The sequence below is a fragment of the Peromyscus leucopus genome, chromosome 11 (assembly GCF_004664715.2).
Source record: "Peromyscus leucopus breed LL Stock chromosome 11, UCI_PerLeu_2.1, whole genome shotgun sequence".
In the NCBI taxonomy this organism is placed as follows: domain Eukaryota; kingdom Metazoa; phylum Chordata; class Mammalia; order Rodentia; family Cricetidae; genus Peromyscus; species Peromyscus leucopus.
This window is the reverse complement of record NC_051072.1, coordinates 131,300-150,656: the sequence shown is the minus strand read 5'-3', so window position 1 is coordinate 150,656 and position 19,357 is coordinate 131,300. Positions and strand designations below refer to the sequence as shown.

The window sequence follows — 19,357 nt, the reverse complement described above, 5'->3', positions numbered from 1 at the left end:
TATCTCTGGAATGCTAGGATTAAAGGTGTGAGTGCCACCATTTTCTAGCCTTTGTATTTAGTGGCTGTCTGTTCTCTGACCCCAGATAAATTTATTAGAGTACACAATATTTTGGGGAACACAATATCACCACAGCATTTTGTGGTGGTATTGTGTTCCCCAAAATATTGTGCTAATAAACTTATCTGGGGTCAGAGAACAGGGCAGCCATATTAAACATAGAGGATAGGCAATGGTAGCACACGCCTTTAATCCTAGCATTCCTGAGGCAGAAATCCCTCTGGATATCTGTGAGTTGAAAGCCACATTGGAAACAGCCAGGCAACGTGACACACGCCTTTAATCCCAAAAAGTGAGCCTTTAATCCCAGGTGGTGGTAGAAAGTAGAAAGGTATATAAGGCGTGAGGACCAGGAACTAGAAGCATTTGGCTGGCTAAGCTTTCAGGCTTTCCAGCATCACAGTTCAGCTGAGATTCATTTTGGATGTGGATGCAGAGCCATCGAGTCTGAGGATCACCCGAGGAACTGGCAAGGTGAGGAAGCTGTGGCCTGTTCAGTCTCTCTGATTGTCCAGCGTTGACCCCAGTACCTGGCTCGGGTTTGATTTTATTAATAAGACTCTTTAAGATTCCTGCTACAGTATTGCTTCCTTAGTTTAAAGTAAAACAGAGTCAACATGATTTTTAAACGCTGTAGTAAGATTCAAATTACAAAATATGGGCCAGAAATTTTACAGGGCTAATATTTCTGTCAAAGGCTCGACTCACACTCATACTTTTTATGTTGTGGATCTGGAGGTGAACACCAGGCTCATGCCCCAGAGATGTCCTGCTGACTGGGCTTCTTCCTCCAAAATTCTTCTACAAGGGGCCAGAATCCAATCCACAATAGGAGAAAACTTCATGCCCTGGTTCCATGAATTCTTGCGCATTGACTTCTGGGAAATGTAGTCTGTAGCACTATGACGTCACGGTAAGCCATCCAGGAAATTCTCTTCTGGACTTCAGTCCACACATTAGCAGTTTTCCCAAAGTTGGGCGAGAGTCCTGCCTGCTGTACGTCTGTGTTGCGTCTCTGACATGGAGGTTGGTCCAGGGTGCAGCGCAGCCTGAGTCACTGTGCGGGGTGCGGGGGTCCGTCTTGGAGGGAGCGGACCTGGGCTGGGTGGGAGGGCGGAAGAAGCTGCCTTGGGGGTTCTGTGCTGAATTGGCTGGGTCACGTGAGGTTGCAGGTTAGGGCTGGGGAGGGGGCGATAGGGACTGTGTCTTAAGTAATTTCTTTAGGTCGCCGCTTGCCACCCGAGTCTGCCTCGGGCTTCTGGGACGGGAGAGCTGCCTGGTAGCGCGGAGTAGATGATAGTGCAGAGTCCAGGACTGCAAACTAATGATGCTCAGCTGACTGCCTGCTCCTGTGGTGGAGCTGGGAGCTCAGTGAGCAGCTTTGGTGGGGAAGCATGCTTCTCTAGCTGAGCGGTTCTCACATGGACGCTGTCAGATTTCTCAGAATCTGTAGAGCAAACGGGGTCTGGTCCTTCCTGAACTCTGTAGACTGGGCTAGTGTAACAGTCTTGAGGTTATGATTGTGATCTCTGCCAGTCAGAGAATTAAGAGAGAAAAATTTCGAGGTGAAACAAAAGTCCCATGTTGGAAATTCGGGAAGCAGTCAACAGATTTGTCAGAATCCGGTGCAACAGAGAAGCTTTGACTCGGGGTGAGAGAACACACATACACCCCCCCCCCACACACACACACACACAGACCCTCTGCAGGAAGAATGGGAACTGGAGAAGCTGACTCCAGGCTTCACTTAAGGACTGGGTTTTCTTAACTTTGAAAGGTCTTCCATCCTTTCTGTCGGGTGGACCACAGTGGTTGTGTCAACATGTCTTGATCTTGTCTTGAAGTGTTGAGCTAGTCCATAAGCAGGGTCTCTAGGAACAGATGAAAAACTCTCATGGCATTGGGTTCCAGTGCCAGGCTTTTTTGTCAGGTCAGCAGGGTGAGGAAGAACTCACAGAATGTGTGTATTCATGTGTGGTGGTATTGTGTTCCCCAAAATATTGTGTACTCTATATAAATTTATCTGGGGTCAGAGAACAGACAGCCACTAAATACAAAGGCTAGAAAATGGTGGCACTCACACCTTTAATCCTAGCATTCCAGAGATAGAAATCCCTCTGGATCTCTGTGAGTTCAAGGCCACATTGGAAATAGCCAAGCATGGTGACACGCCTTTAATCCCAGAAAGCCAGCCTTTAATCCCAGGGAGTGGTGGTAGAAATCAGAAAGATATATAAGGCGTGAGGACCAGAAACTAGAAGGTTTTGGCTGGTTAAGCATTCAGGCTTTTGAGCAGTAATTCAGCTGAGACCCATTCCGGATGAGGACTCAGAGGCCTCCAGTCTGAGGAGACAAGACCAGCTGAGGATCCGGTGAGGTGAGATAGCTGTGGCTGTTCTGTCTCTCTGATCTACCAGCATGGACCCCAAAAACTCGCCTCAGGTTTGATTTTATTAATAAGAACTTTTAAGATTCCTGCTACAGAAAACATTTAATTCAAGGTCATGAGAAACACTTTCTACGTTCATGTTTCTTACAGTGAGCGCCATGAGAAATCCATGCAATCAGCACATTGCTGACTTAAGAACTATTTGTGATTAACGTCTGTTGACACATTTCACATGTAATTTAATGGTTTTTCACTAACATGCTTTTTTGTTGTTGTTGAAGACATTAGCTTTTGGAGATTAGATAATTGTTAGCATTTACTATGTGAGGAAGAATTCTCATTGCCTTGCTTAAACATTCTGTGTGTAGTGATTGTTCATTCTTTTTGTAATTTAATCTGTTTGTCAATGTTATGACCTGATGCTGATTTCTTCTGGTTTCACTGATTTCTTCCAGTTTGCTCCTTTCATATCTAATCGGAGACTCCATTATTTCTTCATTTCCATTCTGCAGTTCTTGACTGATGTGGCTATTCTGGTTACATTCCTGGGTCTTTTTTTTCTGCCGCTGCAGCAGGGATACCTTCCCCTGTCCTTACTCCAGAGGTTCCACTGTGTGGTGGTATTGTGTTCCCCAAAATATTGTGTACTCTAATAAATTTATCTGGGGGTCAGAGAACAGACAGCCACTAGATACAAAGGCTAGAAAAACGTGGCACTCACACCTTTAATCCTAGCATTCCAGAGATAGAAATCCCTCTGGATCTCTGTGAGTTCAAGGCCACATTGGAAATAGCCAAGCTTGGTGACACACACCTTTAATCCCAGAAAGCCAGCCTTTAATCCCAGAAAGTGGTGGTAGAAATCAGAAAGATATATAAGGCGTGAGGACCAGAAACTAGAAGATTTTGGCTGGTTAAGCATTCAGGCTTTTGAGCAGTAATTCAGCTGAGACCCATTCCGGATGAGGACTCAGAGGCCTCCAGTCTGAGGAGACAAGACCAGCTGAGGATCAGGCGAGGTGAGATAGCTGTGGCTTGTTCTGTCTCTCTGATCTACCAGCATGGACCCCAATAACTTGTCTCGGGTTTGATTTTATTAATAAGAACTTTTAAGATTCCTGCTACACCACTGTGTGCAGATGCTTCTTACAGTGAGCCAGAACAAAACCACTTCCTCCCTGTCCTTCACATGGGCACTGCCATGTCCAACCAGTAAAGCAAAGTGCTCATGTTGGTTCCTGCTCTTCACAGGTTCAGTTCAGGTCCCCTTGTTGAGCAGTCCTATCTCTTTCTTCCCAGGCGTCTTTCATTGTATTCTAATGTCAGTGTGAGGGAGGGAGTTCCTTGTACTTACAACTCATGCATGAACCCTGCTGTGTTAGACATGTCATATCTGGAAAACTCTGGAGGGGAGGGGTGCTGGGTGAGGACGTTCAGTTTATGTTGATTGATCTACATGACTATGTCAGAGGCCGTGGAGAGACATTGCATGGTTTGAACAGGGGTCAAACACATATCCAAGGAATAAAACTGAGCAGCACAGATTTTCATTACATTGTCAATTCAGGTAATAAACGTGGCTGCCATAGTGTCCTCCATAGTCATTATCAAATGCATCAGCATGTTTAGTTTGAAAGGTGTATGTTGTTTCATGACCATCCTTTTGAAAATCTGCATTCCATTGTGTTCTTCTTTGTACTCTCTATATGAAATTAAGTGAAATGTATGAGTGTGCATGTCCCAAATCTTCATGGGTTACACTCCACCACTGGTACTTTAAGAAGATTCAGAAGCAATAGATGGAGTGTTAAAATCCACTAATACAGCTTGACATCTAATATAAAAGGCAAAGCTTGTGTTAGTATTTTGAAGTCTCAATTGTAAATATGTAATTCATGTTTTCAAAGCAGATACTACATTTGGTCTCCACAGTTTTCATGGTTTATTCCACTTTTTGAGTTATATATTGCAATATATGGTGGATGAAGGCAAAAATCAATGAGTCTTTCATGCCACACATATGCAAGTATAGAGCCTGGATGGAGATCTAGGAGTTGGTACTTGATGATGTGTATAATGTGTATTTTAAGCACTATGTCTTTAGTCAGGACATAGGCTGCTCTGAATGGAAGATCACTAATGTTAGGAACCTGATCAGGAATCCAGTCCTCCCTTTGCATCTGGCTTGGCCTTCCCACCAATTTTCAGTTTTGTCTGATTCTCTGAAAACATATCCCTGAGGGATACTTACAGGAGATGCAGCAGTACTTTTTTTTTTTTTTTTTTGGTTTTTTGAGACAGGGTTTCTCAGTGTAGCTTTGCGCCTTTCCTGGAACTCACTTGGTAGCCCAGGCTGGCCTTGAACTCACAGAGATCCGCCTGGCTCTGCCTCCCGAGTGCTGGGATTAAAGGCGTGCTCCACCACCGCCCGGCTGCAGCAGTTCTTAATGTATCTACTCTGTCCATTCTGTTGTACTAGGCTTGCCTCTAGGACCAGTCTCTATTCTCTTTATATTATATATATTTACATTAATATATTATTGCTGTTAATATCTTAATATTGTTAATGGTTTTAATTAAACTAAAGTGCAGTATCACTCATTGATCTTTATTTCAGGAAATGCCGTCCTTCTGGGATGTGGCCATTGAGTTCTCTGCAGAAGAGAGGAAATGCCTGGAGCCTGCTCAGTGGAATTTGTACAGGGATGTGATGTTGGAGAATTACAGCAACCTTGTGTTCCTTGGTGAGGCTCTCATCCACAGTGAATTCTTATTTCACCTTCAACATGTAGCTTCCTCACTTTGTATGGTATCTCATGGGAGCATTTCAACATCCATTTTCATATCCTTTGTTTTCAGAAAAATTAAGGAGATTGTTGTATTAAAAATCATTTCAGGACTGGTGAGATGGTTCAGTTGTTAAAAACATTGACTGCTCTTCTAGAGGATCGGGGTTCATTCCCAGGACCTATATGGCAACTCACAACTGTCTGTAATCACACGGTCTGACACTCTCATGTTGATTGTGTTCTGACAAATAAAGCTTACTTGGAGTCAGAGGGTGATGCTAGCCATTAGCTGACCACAGAGCTTCAGAGGCTTGTAGAAAGATGGACCGGAAGTGGTAAGTCAGGGCTGAGACAGGATCCAGGAACCAAAGATGTAGGAAGTAACTGTGTCTGCTCCTCTGCGTCTCTGATCATTCAGGTTTTTCACCCCAATGCCTGACTCTAATTTTTTTTGTTTGTAGAGATTAATTTGATTAACACTTCATCCTTACACAGACATCCCTTCAAGTAAAGCACCAATGCACATGTAAAATTAAAATAACATATTCATAAAGAACCATTTCACTGTTTTTCTCTTTGTGTTTTACATTTCTGTGTTAGGTGTATTTTTCCTTCACTCCAGTGGGACTCTCAGAAATTCAATGGCATGAGACCTCAAGTACACTTGTTAATTAAATTGTTTCAAAATTCAGGGTTTTTTGTTGTTGTTGTTTGGTTGGTTTGTTTTGTTTCTTTTTGTTGTTTTTTGTATTTTTGCCTCCCCTTTTTGACTCTGGACAGTCCAGGCTGACAGAGATGAGTGCTTCCATGTAGGTCAACTTGATCCACTTAGAACAGCCACTTTAAAGGCATGAGCCTCCACGGCCGGCTATTCTTTAAAACAGTTTCTCACTGAACCTGCAGCTGCCATTTCAGCTGGACTTGTGGGCTGACAAGCCCCTAGGACCTGCCTGTCTTGCCCACCTAGTCTGGGGTTTCAGGTGCATGCCACTGGCCAACTTTTTATTTTTTATTAAGAGATTTTCTATTCATTTTACATATCAACCACAGATTCCCCTGTCTCCCTCCTCCCACCACCCAGACTTCCCTCCCCCCACTCCACCCTCCATTCCCACCTTCTCCAAGGCAATGTCTTCCCTGTGGAGTCAGCAGAGTGTGGTAGATTCTGATGAGGCAGGTCCAGTCCCCTCCTCCCTGTGCCAAGGCTGAGCTAAGTGTCTCAGCATAGGCCCCAGGTTCCAAAAAGCCAGGTTGAGGAACTAAGGACAGGTCCCGGTCTCACTGCCTGGGGGCCCCCTAAACAGTTCAAGCTAAACAATTGTCTTGCTCATCTGGAGGGCCTAGACCAGTACCATGGGGGCTCCTCAGCTATTGGTTCACAGTTCTTGTGTTTCCACTAGTTTGGCTAGTTGTCTCTGTACTTTTTCCAATCATGGTGTCGATATCTTTTGCTATTTAATCCCTCCTCTCTCTCATTAATTGGACTCCTGGAGCTCCACCTGGGGCTTGGTCATGGATCTGTGCATCTGCTTCCATCAGTCATTGGATGAGGGTTCTGTGACATTTAGGGTGTTTGGCCATCCGATCACCAGAGTAGGTCAGCTCAGGCACCCTCCTAACCATTGCCAGTAGTCTACAGTGGAGGTATCTTTGTGGATTCCTGAGGACCTCTCTAGCACTCTGCTTCTTCCTATTCGCATGCAGTCTTCATTTATCATGGTATCTCTTTCCTTGTTCTCCCACTCTATTCCTAATCCAGCTAGGACCTCCCGAAACCCTAAGCTCTCTTTCTCCCTACCCTTGGCCTCTATTGCCCATAATCACCCCCAGCTTCCTCATGTAGAACTCATCCATTTCTCCATCGCTATGCGATATTTGTGTCTTTTCTAGTGTCCTCTTTACAAGCTAGCTTCCCTGGAGCTGTGAGTTGCAGTCTGCTTATCCTTTGCTTTACATTTGTATCCACGTATGAGTGAGTACATACCATGTTTGTCTTTCTGAGTCTGGGTTACCTCACTTAGGATGATTTTTTTCTAGTTCCATCCATTTACCTGCAAACCTCATGATGTCATTGTTTTTCTCTGCTGAGTAGTACTCCAGTGTGTATATGTACCACATTTTCTTTATCCATTCTTCAGTTGAGGAGCATCTAGGTTGTTTCCAGGTTCTGGCTCTTACAAATAATGCTTCTATGAGCATAGTTGAACATGTGTCCTTGTGCTGTGATTGAGCATTCCTTGGGTATATGCCCAAGTGTGGTATAGCTGGGTCTTGAGGGAGATTGATTCCCAATTTTCTGAGAAAGCCCTTTACTGATTTCAAACTGGCTGTACAAGTTTGCATTTCAACCAACAGTGTAGGAATGTTCCCCTTGCTCTACATTCTCTCCAACATAAGCTGTCTTTAGTGTTTTTGATCTTAGCCATTCTGACAGGTGTAAGATGGTATCTCAGAATCCTTTTTATTTGCCATTTCCCTGATAACTAAAGATGTTGAGCAATTCCTTAAATGTCTTTCAACCATTTGAGCTTCTTTTGAGAATTCTCTGTTTAGCTCTATAGCCCATTTTCTAATAGGACTGGTAGGTATTTTGATGTCTAGTTTCTTGAGTTCTTTACATATTTTGGATATCAGCCTTTGTCAGATTTGGGGTTGGTGAAGATCTTTTCCCATTCTGTAGCCTGTCATTTTGTCTTATTGACCGTGTCCTTTGCCCTACAAAAGCTCTTCGGTTTCAAGAGGTCCCATTTATTAATTGTTGCTCTCAGTGTCTGTGCCCCTGGTGGTATATGTAGGAAGTGATATCCAGTGCCAATGAGTTCTACACTAATTCCTACTTTCTCTTCTATCAGGTTCAGAGTAACTGGAATTATGTTGAGATTTGATCCACTTGGACTTAAGTTTTGTGCACAGTGACAGATAGGGATCTATTTGCAATCTTCTACATGTTGACATCCAATTATACCAGCACTATTTGTTGAAGATGCTTTCTTTTTTCCATTGTACAGTTTTGGCTTCTTTGTCAAAAATTAGGTGTTCATACATGTGTGTATTGTTAGTGTCTTCAGTTCAATTCCATTGGTCCACATTAACGGTTTTTATGCCAGTACCAAGTTGTTTTTTATTACTGTAGCTCTATAGTAGAACTTCAAGTCAGGGAATGTGATGCTTCCAGAGGTTGTTTAATTGTCCAGGATTCTTCTGGCTATCCTGGGTTTTTGTTTTTCCAAGTGAAGTTGAGTATTGTTCTTTCCAGGTCTGTTATGAATTGTGTTGGGATTTTGATGGGGATTGCATTGAATCTGTAGATTGCTTTTCGTGGGATTGCCATTTTTACTATTTTAATCCTACCTATCCATGAGCATGGGACATCTTTCCATTTTCTGATATCTTCTTCAATGTCTTTCTTCAGGGACTTAAAGTTGTTGCCATACAGGTTCTTTCACTTGCTTAGAGTTACCCCAAGGTATTTTATATTATTTGTGGCTATTGTAAAGGGTGATGTTTCTCTGATTTCTTTCTCAGACCGTTTGTCATTTGTATATAGGGGGGCTACTGATTTTTTTGAGTTAATTTTGTTTCCTGCCACACTACTGAAGGTGTTTATCATCTGTAAGAGTTCCTTGGTCAAATTTTGTGGGTCAGTTATGTATATTATATGTCATCTGCAAATAGTGAAAGTTTGATTTCTTCCTTTCCAATTTGTATCTCTGTGATCTCCTTTTTTCTCTTATTGCTCTACCTAGAACTTCAAGTACTGTATTGAATAAATATGAGGAGAGTGGACAGCCTTGTCTTATTCCTGATTTTAATGGAATTGCTTTGAGTTTCTCTCCATTTTCTTTGATGTTGGCTGTTGGCTTGCTGTAAATTGCCTATTATGTTTAGGTATGTTCCATGTATTCCTCTTTGTTTGTATTATTCTCTTTGTTTCTATTTTATTGATTTCAGCTCTCAATTTGATTATTTCCTGGTGTCTATTTTTCCTGGGTGACTTTGCTTCTTCTTGTTCTAGAGCTTTCAGGTGTGCTGTTAAGTGGCTAGTGTGAGATTTCTCCAACTTTTTCATGTGGGCATTTAGTGCTATGAATTTTCCTCTTAGCACTGCTTTCATAGTGTCCCATCAGTTTGGGTAGTACTATATTCATTTTCATTGACCTCTAGGAAGTCTTTAATTTCTCTTTTTATTTCTTCCTTGACCCATTGGTGATTCAGTTGAGCATTATTTAGTTTCCATGAGATTGTAGGCTTTCTGTAATCCTTGTTGTTGTTGAAATCTAACTTTAAGCCATGGTGGTCTGATAGAATACAGGAGGTTATTCCAATATTTTTGTATCTATTGAGATTTGCTTTGTGACCGAGTATGTGTTTGATTTTAGAGAAGGATCCATGGGTTGCTGAGAAGAAGGTATATACTTTTTTGTTAGGGTAGAATGTTCTGTAGATATCATTAAGTCCATTTGAGTCATAACATAAGTTAAGTCCCTTATTTCTCTGTTAAGTTTCAATTAGGCAGACCTATCCAGTGGTGAGAGTGGGGTGTTGAAGTCTCCCACTATTAATGTGTAGAGTTTAATGTGTGATTTAAGCTTTAGTAATGTTTCTTTTACATATGTGGGTGCCCTTGTGTTTGGGGCATAAATGTTCAGAATTGAAACTTCAATCTTGGTGGATCTTTCCTGTGATGAGTATGTAATGCCCTTCTCTATCCATTTTGATTGATTTTAGTTTGAAGTCTATTTTGTGGGATATTAGGATAGCTATTCCAGCTTGCTTCTTAAGACCATTTGATTAGAAAGACCTTTCCCAGCCTTTTATTCTGAAGTAGTGTCTATCTTTGAAATTGAGGTGTATGCAGCAGAAAGATGGGTCCTGTTTTCATATCCATTCTGTTAGCCTATGCCTTTTTATAGGTGAATTAAGTCCATTGATATTAAGGGTTATTAATGCCCCGTGATTGTTAGTTCCTGTTATCTTTTGGTGGTAGTGTGTGTGTACTTCTCTTCTTTGGGATTTACTGCTGTGTGATTATCTATTGCCTTTGTCTTTGTGGGTGTATCTGACTTGTTTGGTTGCAATTTTCCTTCTAGTGCTTTCTGTAGGGCTGGATTTGTGCATAAGATTGTTTAAACCTGGTTTTGTCTTGGAATGTCTTGTTCACACCGTCTATGGTGATTGAAAATTTTGCTAGGTATATTAGTCTAGGCCAGCATCCATGGTCTTTTAGTGTATGCATTACATCTGTCCAGGACCTTCTGGCTTTCAAAATCTCCATTGAGAAGTTGGGTGTTTTCTGATGGGTTTGCCTTTATAAGTCACTTGGCCTTTTTCCTTTGCTGCTCTTAATATTCTTTATTCTGTATATTTAGTTGTTAAATTATCATGTTGCGAGGGGACTTTTGGGGGGATCTAGTCTGTTTGGTGTTCGATAGGCTTCTTGTATCTTCATAGGCATTTTTTCTTTACCTTGGGAAAGATTTCTTCTATGATCTCGTAGAATATATTTTCTGTGCCTTTGAGTTGGTATTCTTCTTCTTCCATCCCTATTATTTGTAGGTTTGGCCTTTTCATGGTGTCCCAGATTTCCTGGATATTTTGTGGGATGACTTTTTTGGCTTTGGTATTTTGACAGCTGAATCCATTTTCTCTATTGTATCCTCTACACCAGAGATCCTCTCTTCCATCTCTTGTATTCTGTTGGTTATGCTTGCATCTGTGTTTCCTGTTCATTTACTCAGAATTTCTATTTCCAGCATTTTTTCTCTTTGTGTCTTCTTCATTGATTCTATTTCCCTTTTCAGGTCTTGAACTATATTCCTCACATGTTTAATTGCCTTTTCATGGATTTCTTGGCTCTCTTTAAGGGATTTATTGATCTCTTTCATTTATTTGTTATTTATTTATTTATTTATTTATTTATTTATTTATTTATTTTGGTTTTTGGAGAAAGGGTTTCTTTATGCAGCTTTGTGCCTTTCCTGGAACTTGATTTGTAGACCAGGCTAGCCTTGAACTCTCAGAGATCCACCTGCCTCTGCCTCCCGAGTGCTGTTATTAAAGGAGTGCGATACCACTGCCCAGCTCAATTTTTTACTTATCTTTTCCTCTATTTCTTTATTGATTTCTTCCAATTTTTTGTTTCTCTTTTCCTCCATTTCATTTTTGATTTTTTCTTGAAAGGCCTCTAGCATCTTCATGATACTGTTCTTAAGGTCACTTCCTTCTGCTTCTTCTACCATGTGAGGTTCAGCTATTGCTGTTGGAGGAGGGCTAGATTCTGGTGATGCCGTATTGCTCTTTAGGTTTTTGTATGATTTTTGCCTTGACATCTGCCCATCTCCTCCTCTCTTGGTCCAATGGGAGCCAGCGGTTTGGTTTCTATGCATCAGGAATTTGTTGGGGTCTCAGGCAGATGGGTATGGGGGCATGGCATGTAGATTGCAGGGTCCAGTGTGGAGTTTTGGTGAGGTGGTTCTTCCAGTAGGAGTTTTGCCTACTGTCTGGCAACAGGGACCGATTTGGGTGGTTGTGTCCCTGGGATGGGTCCTAGGGGCCTGACAATCAGTTTTACTGAGTTTTTCTTATCATTAAATGAAACTCACAATCTGGTTATTGTAAATTCCTTTATGTAATGTAGTGATTCTGTCAGAAAATATTTAAGGAACTGATTGTCTGCAATCATTTATTTCATCATCTCTTTCCTTATAAGCCATGTACTGGAAGGAACATGTCAATTCCAAGTAAAAGAACACATAAACAATCTTGTTCCTTCTTTTTCTGCAAACAGGTCTTGCTGTGTCTAAGCCACACCTGGTGACACTTTTGGAGCAAAGACAAGACTCTTCTGATGTGAAGAGACAAGCAGCAGCCAACGTGCAGCCAGGTGTGTAGGAATGAGGGGTTTGGGGCCAGGGTTGAGGTCCAAATATCCCCCAGAAAGGCAGGCTTTCCCATCACCCTGGAACATGACACTGTGGGAGTCATTCTTTGGGTCTGTCCTTCATGTCTTTGTTGTCGAAGCTCATCTCTCAGAAGTTTCTGGTGCTTTATGTCTCTTAAGCTTTGTATTTCCCCAAGAATAACTCACTAGCCGGCTCCTATTGCAGTGCCTTCCAAGATTTGTCTCTTTGTTGATTCTCCATTGTAGTGTAAGACTCAGGGAAGGAGAACTCAGTGCTGGTCAGACTGGGAGTCATTTAGTTTTAGAATTTGAGAGCAGACTCTAGCCGAAAGATCTCATACCAAAGTGAACATGATGTCTTGAGTTATGATTTTCTTGACTGAAGTGTTTTCATTGACTGACCGATCTATTTCCTCTAGCATATCCTCCATGCCCAATATTCTGTCTTCTGTATCATGTGTTTGTTTGCTTCTCTAGTTCCTGCTCAGTTACTCAGATTTTTATTTCCAGCATTCCTTCGCTCTGTGTCTTCTTCATTGCTTCAGCCTCAATTTTTGTTCTTGAACTCTTCCCTTCACCTGTTTGATTGCTTTTCCTTTGTTTTCTTTGCTTTCTTTAAGGGATTTGTTGATTTCTTCTAAGTTTTGTTTGTCTTTTCCTCAATTTCTTTAAGGGAATTTTTCATTTCTCAGATTGTGTGTCTCAGGTTGCCCCTGAGGTCACAGGGGGATGGGTGGGTTTGGGGGAGGGAGGGGGTCTTACAGATTGCAGGGTCCCTAGTGGGTATTGGTGGGGAGATCTGCCTGCCAGAGTCTTCCCTACTGGACTGCAACTGGGGCAGCAATGGGTGGGAATGGTAGAGCATTCATTCTGCCTTGGAGCTTAGGACTGAGGCAGGGAGAAGAGTCACTCACCTCCTGGTCCAGTCAGAGCTGGAGGATTCTGTTTTATATATTCTTCTCATCAAAATAAACCATAAAATAGTGTCCTAAATTTTTAAGCAAGAAATTTAATCTTTTTGTGGGACCATCTACTTCTTGTGCAGCATATCTTCTTTACCTGCCAAAATAATACTCTATGTGGAGGATAAAAATGTTCTATTTAGATGATGGCTCAAATTCATATAGTCACAATTAACTTTCTCTTTGCTCAGCTTGGTTACCTTATAATTTCAGGGTTGTCTGGCCATATATCATATCCTGTTTAATGGGTTTACTTCTGTTGTAAAATTTCCTTACAACTTTCTTAGCTATTAAACTTTGAATACTATGCCATTATGTCTAGGTTCTTTTTGGTCATGCCCTTATTCTAGTAGAAGTCTAGATTATTTCTGCCTATAATATTTTATCATTTATGCTTAGTCCCTGTAGGTTTTGAAATGCACTGTAGTTTCTCACTGATGCTTTAATATATATGAGTATATATTTTCTTTGAAAAAGATAAGCATTATAAGTATGAACTTATTTCCAAGCCTTTGTTCATTTCTCAATTTTTGGTCAACAGGAACAACATTCAATGATTATAATGATTACAACAACGGTATTGACTGTAACTCATTAAGTATTCAAAGCCAGAGAATTCATACAAGGGAGAAACCCTACCAGTGTAAAGAATGTGGTAAGGGCCTTAGTTCTTATAAAACACTTTCCATACACCAGAGACTTCATACTGGAGAAAAATCCTATACATGTAAGGAATGTCATAAGGCCTTCAATACTCGCTCATCACTTTTTATACACCAGAAAAATCATACTGATGAAAAAACACACAAGTGTGAAGAATGTGGCAAATTATTTTACTATCCTTCAATGCTGAAGCAACATCAAAGAATTCATTCTGGAGAGAAACCACACAAGTGTGAAAAATGTGGCAAAGCTTTTTATGATCCTTCATTCCTGAAGCAACATCAAAGAATTCATTCTGGAGAGAAACCATATAAGTGTCAAAAATGTGGCAAAACTTTTTATAATTTTTCATTACTGAAGCAACATCAAAGAATTCATTCTGAAGAGAAACCCTACAAGTGTAAAGAATGTGACAAATCCTTTTACACTCCTTCAGTGCTGAAGCAACATCAAAAAATTCATTCTGGAAAGAAACCTTACAAATGTGAAGAATGTGGAAAATCCTTTTATAAACCTTCAGTGCTGAAGCAACATCAAAGAATTCATTCTGGAGAGAAACCATGCAAGTGTGAAGAATGTGGCAAATCTTTTTTTACTCCTTCACTGCTGAAGCAACATCAAAGAATTCATTCTAGAGAGAATCCATGCAAGTGTGAAGAGTGTGGCAGTTTATTTTCTTCATTTTCATACCTTACTCAACATCAAACAGTTCACTACAAAGACAATCCCTACAAGTGTGAGGAGTGTGGCATAAGGTTTTCCCATTCTGCAATCCTTCAGAAACATAGTAAAATTCATCGAGAGAGACGATACAAGTGTGAAGAATGTCACAAAACCTTTCTTTATCACTCATCACTTAAGAACCACAAGGTAGTTCATACTAGACAGAAACTATACAAGTGTGAAGAGTGTGGCAAATATTTTTCCTCAGCTTCATGTCTTAGACGACATCAAATAATTCACTATGAAGACAACCCTTACAAGTGTGAAGAGTGTGGCAGATGTTTTTCCTCAGATGCATGTTTTAGAGCACATCAAACTATCCATTCTGAAGACAATCCTTATACCTGTGTACAATGTGACAAACGATATTCCTGTTCTAGGGATCTTCAGGAACATCAAACACTTCATACTGGAGAGAAATTGTACAAGTGTGAAGAATGTGGCAAAGGCTTTCATTATCAATCAGGCTTTAGGAGACACAAGGCAATTCATACTGGAGAGAAAGCTTACAAGTGTGAAGAATGTCACAAAGCCTTTCGTTATCTCTCATCCCTTAAGAATCACATGGGAGTTCATACTGGAGAGAAACCGTACAAGTGTGGAGAATGTAACAAAACCTTTTGTTATCTCTCATACCTTACGAAACACAAGAGAGTTCATAGTGAAGAGAAATCCTATAAGTGTGAAGAATGTCACAAAGCCTTTCATTATCTCTCATCCCTTATGAAACATAAGACAATTCATACTGGAGAGAAATCCTACAAGTGTGAAGAATGTCACAAAGCCTTTTTTTATCTCTCATCCCTTATGAGACACAAGACAGTTCATACTGAAGAGAAACCATACAAGTGTGAAGAATGTCACAAAGCCTTTTATTATATCTCATCCCTTATGAGACACAAGACAGTTCATACTGGAGAGAATCCCTAAAACTGTGAATATGTGACAGAAGGTTCTCTTCACCTTCATCCTTTAGACAAAATAAAAAAGAAAAGGAAATTCATTCTGAAGACAATCCCTAAAATTGTGGGCAATGTATCAAAAACTTTGTTAATCTTTATGTGCTTACTCAACACATGATATAGTTCATATGGAAGAAGTATCCTACAAATGTCTTAAAATGTTTACCTTTTCAACCCTTGAAATACATCAAATGATTTATTCTGACTCAAACTCCATGAGTGTGTGAAGTGTGGTAAAATATTTGCTAACAATTCAGATCTTATCCACCTCAATGAATCCATAGTGGAGAATGTTAGGAATCATTTTGGAATGTCAGCAAGAACATCTAACTTCCAATAGCAAAAATGTTAAGAATGTCATCAGAGAGCTGTAGAGATTTCTCTTTGCTAACCCCAACAATTTGTCCAAGCAGTGTGTTTGAAACTTGCCTTGATTAATGAGCCTCTTTCTTCTGTAACTATAAATGTTCTCTGAAACCTTTACCATGCCCTGAAATTGTCCCCTGGGTACCTGGAATCTGAAATCTGGGCTGTGGCATAGTTACTGTTGTTTTTCCCAGTGGAGTCATCTAAACTCCTGTAACATCTCCCCTTGGTGTGCAAAAAACTCTTTTCTCTCTGAGCTAGCAGGTTTTCACCCAGCATCTGGCTCCAGAATCCTTATTGGTAAAATAAAAGACAATGACTTAGTTAAAACTACAGGAAGGCTCTTCCAGTCTAAGGCCTCAGCGTCAAGGCAGCAGCTGCAGCTGAAGAGGTGAAGTCATCAGCTGAGGCATCGATAGTATGAGGTGCAGCTGCTGTGCCCCAGATAAAAAACAACAGTGCCCATAGAGCAATAATGACAGACATGTTATGAGAGTAATCAATGATTTTTCTGGTTGGATTTAATGCTTATTCCACAAATTATAACTGATGTGATATTAATTTGGTAATATACTTTAGCTCAGCTTGGTGATATGACCTAGAGAGAATTGAATGTTGTTATTCTAATAAGTGGATACTAACTAAATGAGCCCAAGGTTCATCTTTATGCCACAGAGTCAGGAACCCAAGTTCTTATCTTTATCCCACAGAGTCAGGCACCTCTCAACACCCACCAGAAAATATTAGTTGTGTTGTAGATAGAGAATAATACACAGATGCACACTGGTCGAAGTATAGAGAATATTAGCCTGTGGAGGGCCCTGATCTAAAAGTGATACCTGTGTCACACATTGTGAAAGAGGTTTCTTACACTTATCTAAAGCTAAAAGTCAGGGAAATCTGAGAGAATAGAGTTAGAAAGGTCAGAGGAAGAAATAGATGTCTGCAGTGAGACAGTAGAAACGTTGAATCATTTTTAGAACAGTGAAACATTGGTAGAAATGTCAGTACCATTTCATGCTTGAATGTGGTTGATATATTATGTAACCCAATAGGCTTATCCGGGGGTCGAAGAACAGAACAGCCACCAGCTTAGTTAGACATAGAAGCCAGAAAATGTTGGTAAACATGCCCGTAATCCCATCACTTGGGAGGCAGAGATCCATCTGGATCTCTGTGAGTTCAAGGTCACACTGGAAACAGCCAGACTTGGTGACACACACCTTTAATCCCAGACAGTGATGGCTGGAAGCAGAAAGGTATGCAAGACATGAGGACCAGGAACTAGACGCTTTTAAGCTTTTAGGCTTTTGAGCAGGAGTTCAGCTAAGATCCGTTTGGGTGAAGACTCAGAACCCTGCCATCTAAGGAGACAAGATCAGCTGAGAGGTTGGCAAGGTGAAGTTGGCTGTGGCTTGTTCTGTCTCTCTGATCTTTCAGAATTTACCCCACTATCTGGCTTCATATTTTTGTAGGATAAAGACCTTTTTCAATTAGTCTACACTTGAACATACTGTGACTATTGCTACCTATACAACACTTCCACAGGCTATACCCCAGCATACAATAAGCATGGTTGCATAAGGGTCTCACAATGTCTCACCCTGTGGAGGAGCTATTTGGCAATTGATGGCTCCTGAGGGAGACAGTCATTCTTGGAGTGTTCCAGGTTCCAGTCAACTGTCCTGCACCCCTACACATGGAGGGAGCACTAAGAGGAATGAAGAAATAACACAGAAAAAGCCAACCAAATAGGGAGAGTAAAGTGTTTTTAAGGGTAAGAAACAACAGGTGAAGAAATGTGGGGATTAAATAAAACATTTAACATACATGTATTAAATTCTCCCCAAGTAAATATCATTTTAACCCTTTTTGGTTTTAGACATATTTATACTGACCTGTTTTAAGAATGATTACAGCACATGCATCTGGCCATCATAATATTTATAGAGGGTCAGCATCCTCCTGGGAAGGCATCATGAGGGATCAAGTGAGTGGACTCCTGTAATATCATAGCCTTCTGACAGTCATCTGGGTAGCTGGGTAGAGGTGTGAGGATTGTAGAGACAATGAAGAATACAGAAAAGAGTCGAGAGGTCTGCTGGTCAATGCTGCACAGCCCCCAGTTTTCAGGCAGCTTATATACAGTTTTGAAGGACAGAGGTAAAACAATGCACAGCACAGGCATTCAATCATTGTCTATCCTGCCTTGCATCCAGGAATAGGCAGTTTCATTTTCTATCTCAATGTACTACTGAAGGCAGCAACAGCCTGCATCTAGCTAGATAGTATATTCCCTAATATGGGCTTATCAGGACTTTCTCACAGCCCTTCAAGGAGACTCTGTGGGCTAATCAGAACTTTCTCACAGCCTTGGAGCAGACAATCTTGAACTCTATTGACTCAGAATAGACTTCAGATTCAAACTGGAAAACTGAGCCAGTTGTGGGCTCCCACAATTCCTCCTTTTTTATTTATTTTAAGACTCTTGAATCTCTCAGATGACCATGCCTGTCTTAGGTGTTTTCTTATCACCTTCCAATCTTACCCATCATGGCAGCATGAATTTCATCATTCACGTCCTGTCTTAGGTTGAAAGGAGGCAAAGAAAAGTTACCCATCCTTAGCTACCAGCCTCTGGTGTTGAATCAGAGGAATATGCAGAGTTTTACTCTGTGGAGTTATGAGCCCAATCTCTGTAATGAGTTCAAAATCAGCTTGAGAATTTTAGGCAAACAAATTATGTCTACTAAGATAATGCCCCAATAGCTATAACACTACTTAAGAAGGAAATAAATGATGACAATGATGTGGTATCCATTTTAAATTGTTCTAGATTATCTTTAGCTGTTTTAACTGCATCAAAATCCAATTTAGCCTTTCTCATTTCTATAATCTCTTGATGTAATTTAGCCAAATCTAAGGATTGATTAGAATCATGTCAAATTCCTTTAAGATGTGCCTTAACCTTTTCCCATCCAATTGCACTTTCATTGTACACAGACGATGTAACACAAATCCATTCATAATTAGCATGACATTTCAAATGCACTCTAGCTTTCAGACTTTGGAGTTTATCTCCCAAAAATTGTACCATATCATATAAAGCATTCAATTTATGTTCCATTTTTACATCAATATCTTTTTGTGTCTCTAATGTCATAGAGACATTCATAGACAATTGATTTACAAACCGTGCTGTCTGAATGGATTGAGACAAAGCCACTGAAGCCACCGTAGTAGTAGCAAGCATAGTAACATGAGCTGCAATTCCTGATATAACTAATCCAGCAACATGCTTCTGCCTGCTTAAAGCTTTCTTAATTTCTTCAATTTCTTTTTCTTTCTTTCTTTCTTTATTTATTTATTTATTATGCATACAGTATTCTGCCTGCATGTATGCCTACAGGCCAGAAGAAGGCACCAGATCTCATTATGGGTGGTTGTGAGCCACCATGTGGTTGCTGGGAATTGAACTCAGGACCTCTGGAAGAACAGCCAGTGCTCTTAACCGCTGAGCCATCTCTCCAGCCCCAGTTTCT

At 40.7% G+C, this 19,357-nt stretch overlaps 2 protein-coding genes across 3 annotated transcripts in view; both read left to right on the top strand.

The window, feature by feature from the left end:
* The window catches only part of LOC114685531 (zinc finger protein 58-like), a 127,234-nt gene that overhangs the window by 40,930 nt on the left and 66,947 nt on the right, over positions 1-19,357 (top strand). The window lies entirely within an intron of this gene.
* LOC114685536 (zinc finger protein 58-like) lies at positions 973-15,663 on the top strand. Its single transcript, XM_028860172.2, has 4 exons — positions 973-1,086; positions 5,067-5,193; positions 12,026-12,121; positions 13,643-15,663. Exons 1-4 carry the CDS (start codon positions 1,081-1,083, stop codon positions 15,415-15,417), a joined length of 2,004 nt encoding a protein of 667 aa, XP_028716005.1. The 5' UTR covers positions 973-1,080; the 3' UTR covers positions 15,418-15,663.

Coding starts and splice junctions, on each gene's coding strand:
- LOC114685536 (XM_028860172.2), top strand. Junction 5,194..12,025: donor CAGCAACCTTGTGTTCCTTG/GTGAGGCTCTCA, acceptor TTCTGCAAACAG/GTCTTGCTGTGTCTAAGCCA. Junction 12,122..13,642: donor AGCAGCCAACGTGCAGCCAG/GTGTGTAGGAAT, acceptor TTTGGTCAACAG/GAACAACATTCAATGATTAT.